The following is a 17,999-nucleotide window of genomic DNA, read 5'->3' as shown; positions in this document are numbered from 1 at the left end:
TACAATTTTAACAAATATACACTTAAATTAAATAAGGATATTTAAGAAGCACTAAACATTTTTTTTAAATGTTTATTTGTACATAGTCACATAACACTCAAATATTGAAGATAGACAGGATACAAAGCAACCTTTCAACTGAGGTGCACAATGAAACAGTAAATAAATGAGAATGAAGGTATATAACTGTTAGCAGTTATAGATGGTTACTACAGAGTGCAGTCTTAGGCCAAACAGTTCTTTATTGATTTATTTTTAATCTACACATAATGAATAAACAGATTAGCTTTAACTTAAACCTCATGCAGGATGGATGTATGGAGCATCATTTGGCCCACTAAGTAGTGTTGCTGAAAATAATTAATTATATATGAAAATATAATTCAACATGTAAATGCAATAGTACTGCCCAGAACAATACAGAAACGTAACCAGTCAAAACATTTTAGAATAGCAGACAAAATTCTGACCTTCCTTTCGGTATTTTAAACAATTATTCCACATATTTTGCCACTCGTCACGTAATACGGCAATATTTCAATTTACCTTAAAATTCAAAGAATGGCAACCTTTCTTTTAGAAACGTCCAAGAGTTCCTCCAGCAGACAACTCTTAACAGCCAAACTACTTCAACATTCACAATCGGTATGAAATTGCCTGTGAGCAAACCTTCAGTGCTACACCACAATAACATGTTTGTTCTCCACATAAACGGTGATGGTTCTGAGAGCGAGGACCAACAAGCACATCTCAAACTCAAATACGAAAAAGTTTTTTTTTCTTTTTCTTTTGTAACTCATATAAAAGACGCCAAGTGTCCAGCATCTCAATAGTTTTCCCCGGTTGCAGTTGGTGAAAAGAAGGCGGGGTAGAAAGCATTTGCACGTTACTACAGAGACGTTCTACATGGGCTCCTGAATGGGTCCAGCCCAGAAAAGCGTCTGTAACCGGTACAGACAAAACATACAAAGTAGCGAATAGGACCATGCGACAAATGGCTTTTGGAGGGCCAACGTAAGGCTTTTACATTTAACTAACAGCTAATTCACGTGATCTGGTTCAGGCAGTATAGGAGTACAACTGGAAATGCTGCTTAAAAAGACATGCGAGTGAACTACACTGTCCTGTAGCACTGAAGGCATTGTAAAGAAGGGCCGGGGGTTACAAAGTGCAAAGGCCACCTGCGTACATTAGTTCCTGTCCCACTGTTTGTTTGTTTGTTTTTCTTACTGCATATAAGAATGACATTGAAGTTTAAAAATCTGAAACCTCAAGCTTTGAAGTCTGGAATACCACAATGTCACACACTTCATTATACTTTTGGTAAATTATACCAGAGGAAAAAAATTGTCTTCCTTTTCTTTGCATTAATTTGTTTTGCATTATTGTCCAGTAGAACTGTACATGCTCTCTACAGAATGTAAAAGAGAAAAGATCACCGTGGTCTTTGCATTGTGTAGACTGTGTCCACCGAGACATCTACTGCAAAGGCAGATGGTTTGGCCTCTCAAGGAACATCTTACGTAAACAGCGTGCCGTTTTAACAGCACAAAGAAAGGAGTCCTTCAGACTTTCCAATATAGATGATTGTATCTTCAGTAAATGCTAAGATGTCCAGGAATACGGACTACTCCTGTAATGCTTTGAGGTGGATATGCAGATGAAAACCTAGATCCAGCGTTTGGGAACTCCCCCCCCCCCCCATGTAAAACTTTGGCTTAGATTAATAGAATAAGCGGGAAAGTGTCAGGTAACAAAGACTTTCATAAACTAGTGTATTTTGAATAACATCATTCTCAAGGACCTTTTCCCACCAGTAGACATATAGGCTATCCATACAGATAACATGATTGCACCTCATTTGTAATCCTTAGATTTTCACAGCTTAAATGTAATGCAAAAAACATAACAGGCTTTCTCCGCAACCACAAAAAGAAGTTAGCTTACCGAGTCGCAATTAGGTAGTGACGAGTTACTGTGATTAAAACGAACAACATAACGCACAAAACACGAGGTCAGACGCGGGCGTACAAAGAACTGCTAATATAGAGGCCGATTGATTTGGTTTTGACTGTCGGATCTTAGCATCGTTTTGGCATGCTTTGCTAATTTATTGCTGAAAAGGTTTTCGGATGCACGGGGATAAGGCCGAGGCCTAGTCTGCCTGCCAGCGCGGGCGTCTGGGCCGGGTCTTAAACTCTGTCCCGCTTACTCTCCAGATTCGGCACGCTGCTGTTTAGAAGCCGTTCTCGATAAACCCAGAGAGATGAACCAAACTTTAGATCGGCTTTCATAAATTTGCCCGCCGCCCTCCCACTAAACATGCACATTTATACTCCTCCCCAACAGTAAACTACACACGTCTTAACTACATCGTGACTATACTGCAGCTTTGACGCGTTAAACGGCCCGTCGGGGACACATTAAATCTAATCGTCATCGCATACTAGAGTGCTAATCGAGACCGCCGGTGTCACCATTCCGGACCCGTCGTGTCGTCCAGCAGTTCACCCTGAGCCTTTTCCCTTCCTGTACAGAGGAATATGGTTAGCACCGCTCTCAGGTTCTTCCTCCAGAACTGTACGAGAAAAGCGTAGCCATGAAATGAACCTGCTTGGTTAAACTTAGCCATGAAAACGCAAACAGGGTTTCACTACTTTTTTTTTTCTGCCCACTCCCCACAAGCTTACGAGGCCGCATGCAGAACACAGGACATTAAGGCTTTGTCTACACGCCGCTAGCACGCGCCTGGTGGCACGTATATGGCAGACGCTCGCGCGTACCGGGCCGTTGCATCGGGTGAAGCTTCCCGTCAGCTTCGGTCCACTTCCGCGCGACGTGGCCGAGGGCCGTTGTGTAGCGCTGCCCTGGATCCGACAGACGCACCAACCACCTCTTTCCATCACGGCTGTTAGTGTCAGGAGGCGTAAGGACTGTGTCCCACAATAAAACCACAAAAAAAGGTGCAAATTTGACTCTAAATTCCAAATTTGACTTAACCACATATCAAACGTGACTTTCCTACTGGATCTGTAGCTACTTTTAGGCCACTACTCTGGTCTAGTGTTAATCTGTAAGGGGTGAAAGTGGAGAACAAAATCCCTTTTAGATATGGCCCATGTTGGAACAATATTTGCCAATAGTCAAATGCATATATACGGTCACAGGAGATGCCAATCTCACTACATTATCTTAGGATTCAACAGCAACCATCTTTCAGGGACTTGTTTCGGAGTGAAGGTTCACAGACCCAACGCCAAAAATCTTACCCTGTTAGTTCTGGAGTTCTCAGGAGGTTCCATGCATGCATATTTAAAGGCGTCTGTACTTTGAGGAAGACATGAGCAACCTGGAAATTGCTTGAAGAATGAAGAACTCTTCCCACAGGCATGTTGAGAATATTCTTCTCGAGAAAACAACAAAAAACAAAAACAAACCACCTGCCATGGTCTCTCCAGGAATAGAGCAGCAAAAACATATAAAAAAGAGACATCAGTACAAAACTACAGGAAACAACAGAACAATGTGTAAGGATTCTGGACAAAGATCCAGGTTAGTATTTTTCTGTTTGGATGCCACAAAAAAAAAAAAAAGGTTAGAGGAGGAAAAACAAACAAAAAAAATCTGGATTGTTTAGTGCTTTGTAGATCAGTTGGGGCATCACCCCACTTTTGTACATGAGGTCAGGCTTGCCACACTTCTGCTAGCATTGAGGTACCAGTAGTGTCCTGGCCAAGGGTCCGCTAGCTGGCTCAAGATCCTTCCTGCAAGTTCAGGCCATGGCGGGTTCAGTTCTGGGCATGGTGCCGGATGGTGTGGAAGATCCAGTCCATCTTGGTGGTCCACCCGCCATGGTGGGCGTCGTTCATCTGCTTCATGAAGTAGTCCAAGGCCTCCTGCTCCGTCTTGTCCAGCGCGAGGGTCTTGCGGATATAGGCGATGTCGTCGAAGGACTGGAGCTCGGGCATCCCAGAGCCCAGCATCATGGAGAACAGGTTGATGAACAGGTTGGCGTGCTGACGGATGGCCAGGTAGGCCTTGTAGCACATCTCCTGGAACCTGCAGAGGGCGCCAGCGAGCCACAGTCAAAATGGCATACCGAACTTGCGCAATCTCGGACGAAACGCTGTTTATTGAAAGGGTATTTTGCTTTCTAAGTCATCTCCCTCTCTTCACGTTTGTCATTTGTCAAGTATGGTCAGTTATTCAGAGCAAATGTGAGATCTAGGTCATGAACATTTCAGCCTTCCTACTGCTGCAGTTGGAGAGCTGTTAGAAATTGGAAAGTCTATGGGAAAAGCAGGAACTGGGGCTGGCGACTACTGTCAACCCACTGTCGGCTGGAGGAACTCCGGTTAAACACACAAAAGGGGGTTTTGTTACCGAACTCAGCCTCTGACCTCTGTAGGCCACAGCTGCCAGCCAGTTACTTAAACACTACACACTGAAAAATAACAGCATTTGTTCGCTTATGGACTGTGGTTTGGGAAAACTATAAAAAATCTCTGCATACATTTGACCTAAAACATCATCAGATTTTCATACAAGTCCTAAAACAAAGAGAACCCAAATATACAATTAAACAAATATACTTGGTCATTTCTTTATTGAGGAAAATGATGCAGTATTCCATATCTGCAAGTGGCAGAAGCATGTGAACCTGGTGTGACCCCCTCCCGTGGAGCCGTAACTACAGCTAAACGCTTCTGGTAACTGTCGCTCGGTCCTGCACGTGGGCTTAGACAGCTGAGCGGGTGAATCCCAGTCCTCCGTACAGAACAGGCGGGTGGGGTTCATCGCACGGACTGTTCGCGTCAGGCGCTTCCACAACCTTTCTGCCGGGTTAAAGGGCAGGACTTTGGCTTGGCCATTCCAAAACATTACATTTCTTCTTCTTCTTCGACCGAACTTTGGCAGAACAACCTGAACTGAATCTCAAGAGAAACGTGGGTCAAACAGCAAATATCCTGACGTTTTCCTTTAGATTTCACTGGTATATTTAAACATTCGTTGTTACATCAACGACGGCAAGCTGTCCTGGCCCACATGCAGCAAAACACTTCCAAACCGTGATGCCACCGCCGTGTTTCTCAGACAGGACAAGATTCTTATGCTGGAATGCGGTGTCTTCCTGTCTCCAAACAACGCCTCTCATTTCAACCAAAACGTTCTATTTTGGTCTCATACGTCCATTAAACTTTTTCCCACCAGCCTTCTGGCTTGTCCACTGTGCCAGAGGTCATGTACTGATGGGCAGCAGTGATTTTATTGGAAAGCAGTAGCTTTCTCTCCTGTTTTGCTTCAGGAGCTCGTGGACTACAACAGGCCTTACGCTTGAGGTGATTTTTGTTGGTTCACCACTCCTGGAGACGTCCTCAGAAATCTCCTTTATTTATTCATGCCATGCTACACTTCCCCAGACACGTGTTGTGGAGATCAGACTTTGATAGGGCTCCGTCCTTTAAATAAAACAGGACGGCCACTCACGCCTGATCGCTATCTCGCGGACTGAAAAGAAATGCCTTTGAATTCACCTTCAAATTAACTGCTAATCCTAGAGGTTCACATAAATTTGCCACTCAAATATGAAATACTGGATTATTTCTTCAGTAGATAAATGACAGTATAGTATTTTTGTCTCATTTGTTTAATTGGGCTTTCTATCTAATTTTAGGACTTGGGTTAAAACATGATATTTTAGGTGATTTGTTCAGACATATAGAAAATTCACAAACTTTCAAATAGCACCATGCACACTCAGTTCTACTTCCACCTACACACGCGTCCACTAAATGGGCGTCTCACACACATAGTTACCTCTCAAACTCCCTGGTTTTAGTGCATTCTTGAGTTCCTCCTTTGCTGATCACGATTAAGAAATCCTGGGTTAGGACGAATGGCACCCGCTCGCGCTTGTAGCCAAATTTCTTCTTCTTGTGATCCAAGAAGTGGCCAAAATCTATGTGGAACAGCTACACAGCACACAAGGCGTTAACGTCCGCGCCTGGCCCCGAGCGCGGTAAACAGCGCCGCCTGCGCGAGCATACCTGTCCGTCGTCCTTCACCATGATGTTGCTGTTGTGCCGATCTCCGATGCCCAGGATGAAGGTGGCCACGCAATATCCGGCGCAGGAACGGGTGAACAGGTCGATGGCCATGTCGTACCTGCCGAGAGCACAAACGCGCATGCGGGGTCAGCACGCCACTCTAGACACGGTGGGCTTTCGTGTCCTGTGCGCTGTGGTGCAGCACGCTCACGTCTCGCCCTTGTTCTTGTCCTTCAGCCACTGGTGCAGCGTGGAGCTGTTGAACTGCAGCGCCCCCTTGAGGCCACCTTTGCACTGGATCTGCATGATGGTGTGAGAACTCCTCACAACCTCGATCAGCCCCACGCAGTCGCCGATGGACAGGCAGCCGTACGGCAGCATCCTGAGAGCGGAGGAAAGCTCGCAACGTGAGATCTCCTTCCACCGAGGTCACTGGGGTGAACGATGCCCCCGCTCGGGGGTTACATACCTGAGGTCCAAGCCCTGGTTCTGCCAGATGTTCTCCATTATTTTGATGATCTGGAGAGTCAACATGTCCTGCCTCAAGTCTACAAACAAATTGGAAGGCGATTTTAATTTGACGCAGCTCACACCGGACGCTTTCTGAAGTGAAACATGTACAGACGAATGACTTTAGTCAAAAAGTGACAGACCGTCGCCGTTTTTGAAGATGATCTCGTTATTCTGGAAGAGAAGCTCTGACATGATATCGGGGTTCTCCCAGTTCAGCCACAGCGGCCTCTTGGCTGAAGACATGATTCTGCATTCTTCCAGCCTGAGAGAAACAAAAGTGACCACAGATCCGTAACGCCACCACAGCGTTCCTGTTTTGCGGCGAGCTGCCATTCCCATGCCGGGCGTCAATCTTCACCCCACAAATCCCAGTGTCAGAGTGTCTTACCGCAGGTTGCCCAGCTGGTGGGCGGGGTTGAGCGGGGACGTGAAATTCTGTAGTGCGTCCATGTAGTCCGGCCTCCTCATCTGCTCCACCAGAAACTTCATCTGGACCTGAGGAGGCACCACATGCAGAGATGTTGGACAAAACCCCTCCAGCGCACTCTAGGGCCTCCTTAAAACTGGATTCCATCCAACAGGAAATGTGCTTTGAAACAGTTGCTGATGTAGGCGATCCTAAGGCAAACCCACAACAATGACACTGGTAAAAAGACTATAAATATGGAACATTAAAGGATGCGTTCAGACTTAATTAAAATCAGCCCTGGAAGTGCTACATTAACGCAGCGAGAAGGCAGCCTTTTAAAAAAGAGAGAGAGCGCAGAGCGGTGGTGGAAAAGAGCAGAGCGCAGACAGAGCGGTGAGGAGCAAAACGTCTCATTAGCATTTGGTGGAAAATGTACTGGTGGAAGGCGGGGGGGGGGGGGCGGAGAAAGAAAAACACACACACACAAAAATGACCAAGTATTCAAAATTCACTTCCTGCTGGAATTTCTTGCGCTGTTTTGCCTCCTAAATGCATTTTCACAGCTTTCCCTGAGTTTTATCTGGAGAAAAAAAAAAAAAACCCCAAAAAAAACCAAAAACAAAAAAAACCTTGTCCCATCTGTACAGATCCCACAGCTGCATTTAGCCCAGTGCAGAGCATCGTAGTGATAGTGACACAAGACTAAGTGAGCCAGGATGAAAAGTCAGCAACGCATCCCTGTCTGGTTTGGTCCGGAACCGAACCACAAACAGAAGATCGGTCCATGTTATGACCCATCCAGAGAGTAACCGCGCTTCTGTTCCATCATCCTCAGATGAGACTTACGGCGGCAATTAGCCAAAACAACCTCCAAGTACCGGCCACGGTAACCAGCCAGTTCTCTGTATATTCAGACCTTTTTGACACTATCTGAATACTATGAGAGGGGGAAAAAGTCAGAGAAGACAAACTAAGACAACACATAGATAATTTGGAATATACATGAAATTCTCAATAAAAATTAAGCTGAATGTATGCATCTGTATTTTTTGAGGATCTATCACACCATTACATAAAGCATTTGATCACTTTAATAGCATCAACCTTGTCTCTCTCACAAAATGTGCATAAACGTGGATGGAAACCTGGCTACAGGTGAGAAGGGAACATGGAAAGGAGAAACAGCAGAGCCCAGTACCTTCTGGGTCTCATCCTTCTTCTCCTGTTTGAGGATGTCAGTGAGGTTGATCAGCTTCTCCATGGCCTCCACCTGTCTGCTCAGGTGCTTCAGGTACATGCCACAGGCGCGGCAGTACGACTCCAGGAGCAGGCCGAAGCGCTGACTCACCGTCTTGTTGTGCATCTCCGACCTGTGGTGGGCAGCCGCGATGCGGTTAACGGGGAGGGATGAAACTGAACACCTGGCAACCTCTACTCACAACCAAATGTCAGGTGGCATCTAAGAATATTTCTGAGATACCAGCATGAGGACGACCTCAGATAGGCTGTGGTTTAAACCACAGCCATTCATACTACTGATATTTAAGTCTTGGACAAATACACGATTCGTAACATGGGTCTGTGTGTCAGCGTCTTGGATCTTTGGTGTCTACAGAAATTTGCAACAGTGTGAGTGAAGGGAAGTCACTTCTTAATATTCTGAAACGCAGGTATTAGTCCTGGATTTACACAGGTCTTAGTCCTGGATTTTGTATTCACAGCTGAGCAGTTAATGTTAAGGATTGGCAACTCTGTCATCAACGATGAGCCCTACGTAAAAGGGAGGTGGAAAAGCTACAGCACATCCGATGTGAAGACAACGCTACAACATACATCAACCTCCAGTGACCACAAAATCCAGGACGTGGTTTTGGATTCTGAAGTGAGTCTGGCAGAAATGGTGAGGGAGAAGTAAAAACAGAGAGAAATACAGTCTTCTTTCAAAGAACATTTAAAACAAATATTTACAGGCTACGTAAACATGGCATTTCCTGGCCGAGCACAACAGCGGCAACAGCGTAAAGGTCCCAAGAACTCTAGACTACTCCAACTCAGGCTCACTCACTTCAAATGCCAGAAAAAGAAATGTCCGATTCTCTGGTTGGTCAGGGCTCTTTTAAGCAGAAATCGCACCAATGGGTTATCAAGATACTGCTCATACTTCAAAACCTGTGGGAGATGCACAAAACGAGAAAGGACGTGCTCTTCAATGAACGCTGTTTACTGAATGCTGTACAAGGTGGGTTTTAAGTCAGTAACTACAATCGGGTAGTTCAAGCCAGTCCTCGGGGACCCCAGCTGGTCTACGTCTCTGACCCGGATCCCAACACACCTTGGCCAGGTCGTGCTTACCTGGTTCAGGTGTAGGAGGAACTTGGACGGTATAGCTATGTGTCCCTGAGGACTGGATTGAGGTCTACTGATTAAAAGTGAAGGCATATAACGCAAAAAGAAGAAAATGGAAAGAAGACAGTCTTACCTGGACCAACTGAATAAGGTACTGGGAGAGTTTGTCATCAGTCAGATATTTCTCAAGGCACCGTACTGCGAAGTCACGGATCATCGGATCTGGGTAGTTGCAGTCCAGAAGCTCCATGGCTTGCTCCGGTTTGATTGCGGGCCAGTCTTTAAGCAGGCAATACATCTGGGTGGGAGAGAGAAGCACGATTTAACGTTCCTGAGCAGAACCATCGGTTTAGTTACACCAGTCGCTACTCGGCTGTACAAACCAACGCTTGCTTCGATACGGTTAAAAGAAAAAATCAATCAGTCCAAGAAATCTACAGTGTAACGTGTAAACATATAAGACACCAGCACTACTGATGTACCTTCAAACCAAGTTTCTACAAAAATATCAACATGTACTGGATAAATGCCACACTCATGATATTTTCAGAACTCTAGCATTACGAAAATCTATAACGTTCAGTACACCTTTATAGGGGTGAACAGTATCCATTGCAGAAAGTGAAAAACTTTTACTTTTTTTGTGTCCTAATACGTAGAACTTTCCCTCAGAAACACATGCACAATAACGTGGACAGAATGTTACTGGCGGATGAACTTTGTCTGCAGCAGAATGTGTGCTAACGTGAGGCGGCGTGTTATAAGGTTAGCCTGATACTTCTGAAACTCCACACAGAATGTGGGGCTCTTATGCAGAAACTGGGTGGCCGGAATTTCTTAGTAACCTGTGCAACTTCATCTCTGGAGTTCCATTTCACCGCAAGCAGAATTTTAGGCAGGATCTCAGGTATGTTTACACAGTACTGCCTGAAAGACAGAAAACAAAGAGTTTGATGCGATATAGGCTGATGCGGACCAGGGACGCAGCAGGGCGGGCCAGAGTACCTGTGCCTCCACAGGAAGTCCTTCTCTTGCTCAGTGATCTCAGAAAGCGGGTCTCTGTTCGCCAGCTGCCGCAGTTGCTCAATATCAGCTTCCGTTATGATGTGGTCTCGCGCCAGTCTGCTGCTCTGTGGTAAAAAAAAAAAGAAAGAAAAAAGTTCGGTTTGGATCCAACGGCTCACGCAGTTTATGATGGGGTCCATCCTGGTTATCCTTCCTCCCTCTTCTTTTGCCTATTGCAAGCCCTCATAATGCCTTCAGATGAAAATAAGAACCAGTGACCCCCAATATAGCTTTTCAGAAAAAGGTACTCTTTCCACAACCTGACGAAAGTTCCTACAAAACCCATGAACACCCTTTAGGGCCATAAAGGCTGGTGAGGCGTGCAGGGTCACACACAGAACTGGGAAACGTAGTGCTAGAATTAAATAGGCAGGATGCTTGTCTGGAAGCTCACCGGACCAGACTGGCAATAACTGTAACCCATCTCTCTGGATATCATCCAATTAGCATGATCCTCTACTGTTGCCATGTCAGGGAACTTCACAGGACTGCTGAAGTAGTCAAACTCCAGCTCAAGACATGGGGTTTCCTAAAGGGCGCAGATAAAACGCACTACGGTAGAACACTAGAGAAACAAAACCACACAGCTTTTTCAAAAGGGAGATAGAATTAGATAGAGCATTTTTTAAATCCAACCAAGCACAACAAACAGGTAAAAATGCTCAACAAGTATGTGCTGCATTTAAAGCTTCCCAGACCGCTCATGTCACTGAGCCGTGTGGTGGCGAACGCGGCCCCCTGCAGCTCGTACCTTGTTGGGATTGGAGCCGGTGACTCCGATGGGGTTGAGAAGATCCTCCAGACCGTGTGGCACCGGCCACAGGTTCAGCGCCATCTTCCCCGAGACCAGCGTGTGCGTGTAGTCAAAGAGGTTCACATTTCCCCAAGCCAGCGGACAGTGTTCCTGAGAGAGACGGCAAACACCACACGCCCCAGAGATCATTTCACATGCGCTACGGGCTCGGCGTACGAGTCAGGCTGTTAAGCAGAGGGATCAATAGATAATTAGCCGGATGTCCTCGTGATGGTTCTCCCGTTCTCCCGATCGTGATCGGGGTTATACCGGCTCACCAGAGGTTCGGTTACCCCTGGCTGGGGAAGTTTCAGGGCTCTAAATTTAAAAAGGGTGCAAACATGGAGCGAGTAGGAACCTCTTTCGCCCCCTTCCGGCCCTTCACAGAGCAAATGGACAAGCAGAGACGGGCAGCCCGGGGCACATCCGGAATGTACATGTCATAGGTGAGCCACTCGTTCCACCTGGAGAGAGAAGGGGGGGGTGTCAGACCTCACACGGCATTGCAGCAAAACACACCTAGCCCCTCCCTCCCGCTGGCGTATGAGGCTGCGCACGTTGATACCTGGGGTTTGAACAAGGCACACGCTGCGTGTTCACGTTGTCGCACAACTGCTCTCCTCCGTGGTAGATCCCCGTGCGCACGTAAATCTGAAACACGGTACACAGAGGCGTAAGCAAAGAGCTAGGAACAAGGTTCGTTTGAGGTCCTGTGTCATTTAATAAAGTCACCCAAAAAATCTACTTCAGCAATCCTAGTGCACATAAAGCCTGACACATCAGAGGGCCTTACTCAGTAAGCACCTTATCAATGTCCCGGATGTTGACGTTGACGTATGTGGCGCAGAGGACCCGTATCCTCAGGGTGCTGTTGATGGCCCACAGGGACTTGCTGGAGGCCTCGCCGTTCATGTAGGGAGTGGCGGTAGAGATGCGGCGGGAGTATGAGGGCATGGTGAAGGTGTCGGCTGGGAGCTGGGAGTACAGGCTGTCCTTGGACATCAACATCAGGTTCGGCATGCGGCCCAGCATAATGCAGCTCCTGACGTACTGGGGGCGGAGACAGGGGGCGGAGACAGCGGGCGGGGTCTGTCAGGATACGCTTACAGGCGCAGACCTACATCGTGATTATAGAGGCACGATCTGGTGGGCAGAACCGTTCCGAAGCCAGCAGGCTATTTCGAGTTGTCCAGGCACCACTTTTGACGGCACGGCATGGCGAGTCCGGGCGATGGACGTGCCAGCTACTTGTTTGCATTCCACCTCCGAGTCAAATTTAAGAGTGCGAGAGGGAGGAAAACAAGGATTGCGGCATGCATCCCCGGAAGCGTCCCCGTGTCTCTCAGGACCCCGGCCGAGGACTACCGGGGCGTTTGAGAGACGGGGGACACCTGCCTGAGCCTGCTGGCGGGGCGTACCTTGTACTGGCTGATTGGGTGCTTCTCCAGCAGGTACTCGTCGCAGCCGCACACCTTGAGGATGTACTTGCCCTGGTACTCCTGCACGCACATTTTCAGCTGCTCGGCCGAGAGCAGCATGCTGCGCGTCTTCTTCCTGATGGCCTCAGCGATCACCTGCTCAGGCACGCAGTCGTGGTTGATCTTCAGCGTGTACTTCTGCTTGTCGTTGTTGGGCGAGACGATCACCCAGATGACCACGATGATCTGACCTGCGAGCAGATAGCTTGGCTTGAGCACAGAATTTGGGCTGCTGCTGCTGTTGTTGTGAGTGAACTGAATGCATGGAGCTTGCTGTGCATGCTTGTATGCTTGGGCTTCAGTGACGGAGCCCAACTGAAAACTGAAACTGAAAAACAACTCTCATGCTCCATGGCGCTGAAAAAAAAAAACCTTACTACAAATGAGTACTACAATAAATAAATAAACAAACAAAAACAAAACAAAACAAAACATAGGAGCTCAAATTAACCATAAACATTTTTGAAATGACTAGATTATGGAAAAAAACAAACAAACAATCCCAATCACGTAAGACCAAGGGACGGTCGTGGAGAGGAAGGGCCATTTTACCTTTATCTAATTTGCCAAAGATGTGTTTCGGAAGCTCGGGGGATGACTCCACGTTGGGAGGGTAGACGTACAGCGCCCGACTGTGGGACCCGTTGGTGTCCCGTAGTTCCACTGCATCTTTGCAGACGTTCAGTATATTTCGTCGGAAGTCCTGAACTTCGGAATCCTTCACTAGGTCAAACTCACACACGGGCATGCCGATTGCAAAACCTGAAACACACGCACACACACACAGGGCCACTGCTAACCAGACCAACATGGCCGAGGAAAGAGCTAGATGGACGAGACAGTCAGCAAACACCTTCCTCGTCCTCATTATAAAACACATGTATACAATGAGACGGCGGGATTATGTACAAAAGAGCGTATGAGTATCAACACACATAAATGTAAACAACCGGATACTTAGGCTGACATTTAGCTGTTTACCTAGTTTGTTGTTGTAGCGGGAGCTGGAGTGCATCACTACAATAATACCTGACGCTTACAGGCTACAACGTATACGTAGAGAGAAAAGACTACCAGGGATCTCCGATCCACTTTCCCTGCGGGAGAAACTGAGCTCAGTGCAGTGGGGAAGGTGAATTCTTAACTCTAACACAAGGAAATGCCCCATTCTCTGCATCCCAAACTCATTTACGATTTTAAAAAATAATAATCTCCCCATATTACTGGCATTCCTACCGATTTCCCGGTTGAGAATTTTCTCTTCCCTGTTGCCCACAGGTTCGATGACCTTTAGGAAAGGCTGGAAGAGCCGGAGGTCACAGAGTCTCCTGGTCTCGTCGTAAAACTCCTCCCGCTCTGCTTCCTGGGTCACGCTGACAAAGATGTAGGAGGTCTCCTCCTGCAGCAGGTGGTGCAGGGGGTACTTCCTGGCCTCCTTGAAGAGTTCGTGCTTGATGGTGATTAGCGTGGCCTCACGCAGGCACTCCAGGGTCAGGATCATGCCGTTAGGCAGTAAACAGTCCACCAGAATCCTCGGGGGCATCAAATGGATGCCCCATAGTTCTCCAGAAGAAGGCCTTGGAGGCATTCTCGTTAGTCCTACCAATCTTCCAATGCCGAGAAAACAAACCAACCTTTATGTCTCCTAAGTAGAGAGGGGAAAAAGCAAAATGAGCTTTTCAATTTTGACAGGATTTCGCAGGTTGTTTCATTCATTTAGATGTTCATTTAGGAACAGAAAGTGTATAAGTTTAAAAAAAAAAAAGAAATTAAAAAAAATCTTTGCTGACTTACAGAAAAGATGTCAAAGAACATTCTCTCAAATAAAAAAACAAAGCCAACGGCTAGAAACAAACAAAAACTGAAACAAAAGATGTAGCAAGCATGACTACTACAGTGAAACGTACCATCCAAAGCAAACTAAACATCCGGTTAAGTCTCTGTAAACGCCACAACAATTGCTATAGATTTATTTAGGTTAATCATGTCCCAAACACAGATATGTCAAATATTATGGCAATGCTGTTAATAACTAATTTTTTTATTTGTTTTTTATGATATTCTATTTCATGGTTAGATATTTAATTTGGGGGAAAAAAATGCACAAGGGGCTGAGAAATTGTGAGAACCCATTTCACCGTTTACTACAGAGACGGGGTGGAAACAGCACTAAATAACGCACGGCTAGCTGGGGCCCCATCCAGACTACTGACTGAGACATCAAACTAATGACGTGCCCGTCACCGCTACCGCGGACATCTCACTGAGTGCAGGCTCGGTGACAAAAACAACGTGTCATCCCGGCGCTTACAGGAAGAAAAGGTTCTACCCGATATCTGAGTCACTCAGCAATGAAAAGAATGAATTCCTCAGTGAGAGGCAACTTATTTCCCTTCCACATGGAGCCAGAAGCATTTGGCACATCTCGTTGAAGTGGATGACTTGTTTTTTCCTTCTCTCTGTGCTGTCATCAGCCAACAAGTCTGACGGTTACAAGTGCACCTCCGGGAGATTTAAGCCACCATGGACAAGTCAAGCCACATAATGAATGAGAGAATGCAGCAGCCTATATCTTTTACATCGTTTCTTACTGAGACATTCTTTATCTTGTAGGGCTCTCTCTTGTGGACAAGTTCAACTCATAACTCATTACATTACTCCTGAACCCAATTTCAGTTACTTGGAAACTCGGAAGTGAAGCCAGAGTGCTCCGAGGTCTGCCGTCCAAAGACGATGGAGACACTCAAAGTGTGTAACAACAGAATGGGAATTACAGAATCTTTATGCAGCTCTGACCTTAAAATGACTTTAGCGGGACCCGCAAACCTCTGGCCTCATACTGGAAGCCATCCCTTGCTCTAACAGTTTGCCTCTGCTTTGCCTGTGGAGTACCCCATCACTCCTGCAAAAAGGAACAAAGATACCTTATTACAAAGAAACAAGCAGGCATATTATAAATGGCTAGCTATATAAAAAGCTGGAGTCCAGGCTCAGTGGACAGTTCGTTTCTCTGAACTCTGAAAAACCAGCCCCGGCGCCTCAAACAGCTAGATAGCCGTCTGACAATAATGATAATAACTATAATAGATATACGGCAGTGTGGCCCCTACCAAAATATAAATGACACCCCAATGCGACAAACATTACCGGTGGACAGCCTGCTCAGTTTGGAAAAGGGCAGATTTATGCATTCATATTCCTTCAAGACAGCACAACAGCGTTACACGGGTCAGACAGCCCATGTATATCGGGGAGAGGGGCTCCGAGGGTGGCCTTCCCAACCCAGTGCCTCGGCTAGCACACCTCCGATCACACCCCCGTGTTGTGGAGCACAGAGCCGTCTCTATGCAGAGGTGGTCGGGGCACAGCCTGCACCAGGCTCCGCTATTAGAAATGTCGAGTTCACGGAGCTAAACACACGAACGCCGCATCTGGAAGCGCAGCGGCCGCACATATTAGCCAGATAACGTTAGCCAGCTGGCCAACACGGGAGTGTCCTAAATACGAGAATAAAATCAGAAATAAACCTAAGTCCATTTCAATTTGTGGTGAATCTTAGAGTTAAATTAACAAGATAAGCGCTGGGACAGCGCGTAGGATACCTGCCTCAATCTGAACCACATTTACTGTTCGCTCGAAGCTCCGGCCGTGATCTCCACACAGGCTAGCCGGTTAGCGTTAGCCTGTTAGCCAGCTAGCCTGTTAGTCTTTAGCCAACCAGCCTGTTAGCCGTTAGCCAGCCAGCCTGCTAGCCGTTAGCCAGCCAGCCTGCTAGCCGTTAGCCAGCCAGCCTGCTAGCCGTTAGCCAGCCAGCCAGCCTGTTAGGCGCTAGCCAGCCAGCCTGTTAGCCCTTAGCCAGCTAGCCTGTTAGCCCTTAGCCAGCCCGCTAACGTTATCTGATTAACTTTGTAAACAGTCTCCAGATCGGTAAACGTATCGATCCTCCGCTGAAGCCGTCATTTAATCAACAAAACGGCTCGTAAGAACATAAACAATTAGCTACTGAGTCAAACGAGCTCGTATTTCCAGAGCTAACTTACCGTCTTCTGGTAATTTTTCGGAGTAATCCGTTATCGGTATGCTCTCCTTCAACCCAACAGGCTACTACAGCGCGCTGGCGGCGCTCGGGCCTACCCACACCGGCCTGGTCCTGTCCTCCCCGCCCCGGCTCGGTGCTGTCCTACCCGTCCCGGCTCGGTCTTGTCCTACCCGTCCCGGCTCGGTCTTGTCCTACCCGTCCCGGCTCGGCCCTGTCCTACCCGCCCCGGCTCGGTCCTATCCGGCCCGGCAGGCGCAGTCTCTCCATAGCAACGGTGGACATGTCTCCGTGTTTGCGTTCTTCAAACAGACGAACCCTCTCATTACCGCGAGCGGGTAACGTGCCCCGCCTGACCCAGACACGCGTTAGCGATGGCTGTCATTATCCCGCGCAGAAACGACTCCACACAAACAAGCGCGGAGCAGCGGCGAGCAAACCCCGGCCACCACCCCGAGCACTGCACCGGGTACAGGCGTCACGGGCTCGACCCATGCAAAACACCCTCTCGCGCGAGGCTTACCGAGAAAACGTGCAATTCCACGAAAAACTTCAGTGAGCGCTTCCGATGTCACCGACTGGCTCACGGCACATCGCAAGATAATGAAAGCCGAATAAATATACATATGTATATGTATAACTACTCAGATTAAAATGATCCTTTCCTTACATTAGCAGTTCACTTAGTCGCAGGAACCCCACACATGCTGAGATGCAGTGATGACCGCCGGGTCCGGTGGCCGGGTTATGCTCTTCTGCATGTCTGATACCTCCATGCATGTTTATTACACTAACCTGGTAGGTGTGGGTGTGTGTGTGTGTGCGTGTGCGTGTGCGCTGGCGTGGCCAGGCGTGTGTTTGTGTTCCTCATCGGGAAAACAAACACACACACACACACACACACACACACACACACACACACACACACTCTTAATGTAGTTAATGCAGATGCTTGATCTATCCCCCACCCCCACCCCGACACCAGTGCAAATCCGATGTTTATGGATAGATTGCTGTAATTTAAAGTTTCATCCTTATCTATTTATTTATTTATTTATTTATTTATTTATTTATTTATTTGTCTATTTATTTATTTATTTATTTATTTAACTGTCTATCTGTTTATTTATTTTTATTTGAGACGTGGTTTCGTCTACATTATTGCTCTCTGATATTAATACCTTATTACACTCAAGCGCGTTCAGAATTGTCAATCACATTTTTGAATTATTTTCTTTATAGGAAATGGACTGTACCAAACCAAACAAGGGACGTTGCCATTCAGCGCTGCAGTGTCTTTCAGACGTAACGT

At 47.0% G+C, this 17,999-nt stretch overlaps 1 protein-coding gene across 6 annotated transcripts; it reads right to left on the bottom strand.

Annotated features, from left to right (window-relative positions):
* Window positions 1-56: 56 nt before the first annotated feature.
* On the bottom strand, window positions 57-17,548 carry pik3ca (phosphatidylinositol-4,5-bisphosphate 3-kinase, catalytic subunit alpha). Of its 6 annotated transcripts, none has more exons than XR_003409637.2 (23): window positions 17,358-17,548; window positions 15,448-15,553; window positions 13,888-14,296; window positions 13,204-13,413; window positions 12,592-12,842; window positions 11,978-12,223; window positions 11,739-11,824; window positions 11,532-11,637; window positions 11,132-11,284; window positions 10,775-10,909; window positions 10,321-10,445; window positions 10,161-10,242; window positions 9,449-9,613; window positions 9,035-9,138; window positions 8,168-8,339; window positions 6,949-7,055; window positions 6,701-6,822; window positions 6,517-6,595; window positions 6,259-6,429; window positions 6,048-6,165; window positions 5,818-5,972; window positions 3,270-4,059; window positions 57-2,933 (listed from the first exon to the last, which is right to left on the bottom strand). XR_003409637.2 is itself a non-coding variant. In XM_026996916.2 (23 exons), exons 4-23 carry the CDS (start codon window positions 14,237-14,239, stop codon window positions 3,789-3,791), a joined length of 3,210 nt encoding a protein of 1,069 aa, XP_026852717.2. In that variant the 5' UTR covers window positions 14,240-14,296; window positions 15,448-15,553; window positions 17,211-17,265; window positions 17,358-17,548; the 3' UTR covers window positions 57-3,788. The 6 variants fall into 6 exon arrangements, 5 of the variants coding, with proteins under 5 accessions (XP_026852717.2, XP_026852709.2, XP_026852712.2 ...); XM_026996916.2 differs by adding an exon at window positions 17,211-17,265 and having other exon boundaries at window positions 57-4,059; XM_026996908.2 differs by having other exon boundaries at window positions 57-4,059.
* Between the last annotated feature and the right edge of the window lie 451 nt (window positions 17,549-17,999).

This window comes from Electrophorus electricus, chromosome 26 (assembly GCF_013358815.1).
Source record: "Electrophorus electricus isolate fEleEle1 chromosome 26, fEleEle1.pri, whole genome shotgun sequence".
Lineage (NCBI taxonomy): Eukaryota > Metazoa > Chordata > Actinopteri > Gymnotiformes > Gymnotidae > Electrophorus > Electrophorus electricus.
This window is presented reverse-complemented; position numbering and strand designations above follow the sequence as displayed.

Coding starts and splice junctions, on each gene's coding strand:
- pik3ca (XM_026996916.2), bottom strand. CDS start 14,239: ATGCCTCCAAGGCCTTCTTCTGGAGAACTATGGGGCATCCATTTGATG. Junction 11,825..11,977: donor ACATCCGGGACATTGATAAG/GTGCTTACTGAG, acceptor ACCGTGTTTCAG/ATTTACGTGCGCACGGGGAT. Junction 10,910..11,131: donor CCGGCTCCAATCCCAACAAG/GTACGAGCTGCA, acceptor TGCGCCCTTTAG/GAAACCCCATGTCTTGAGCT.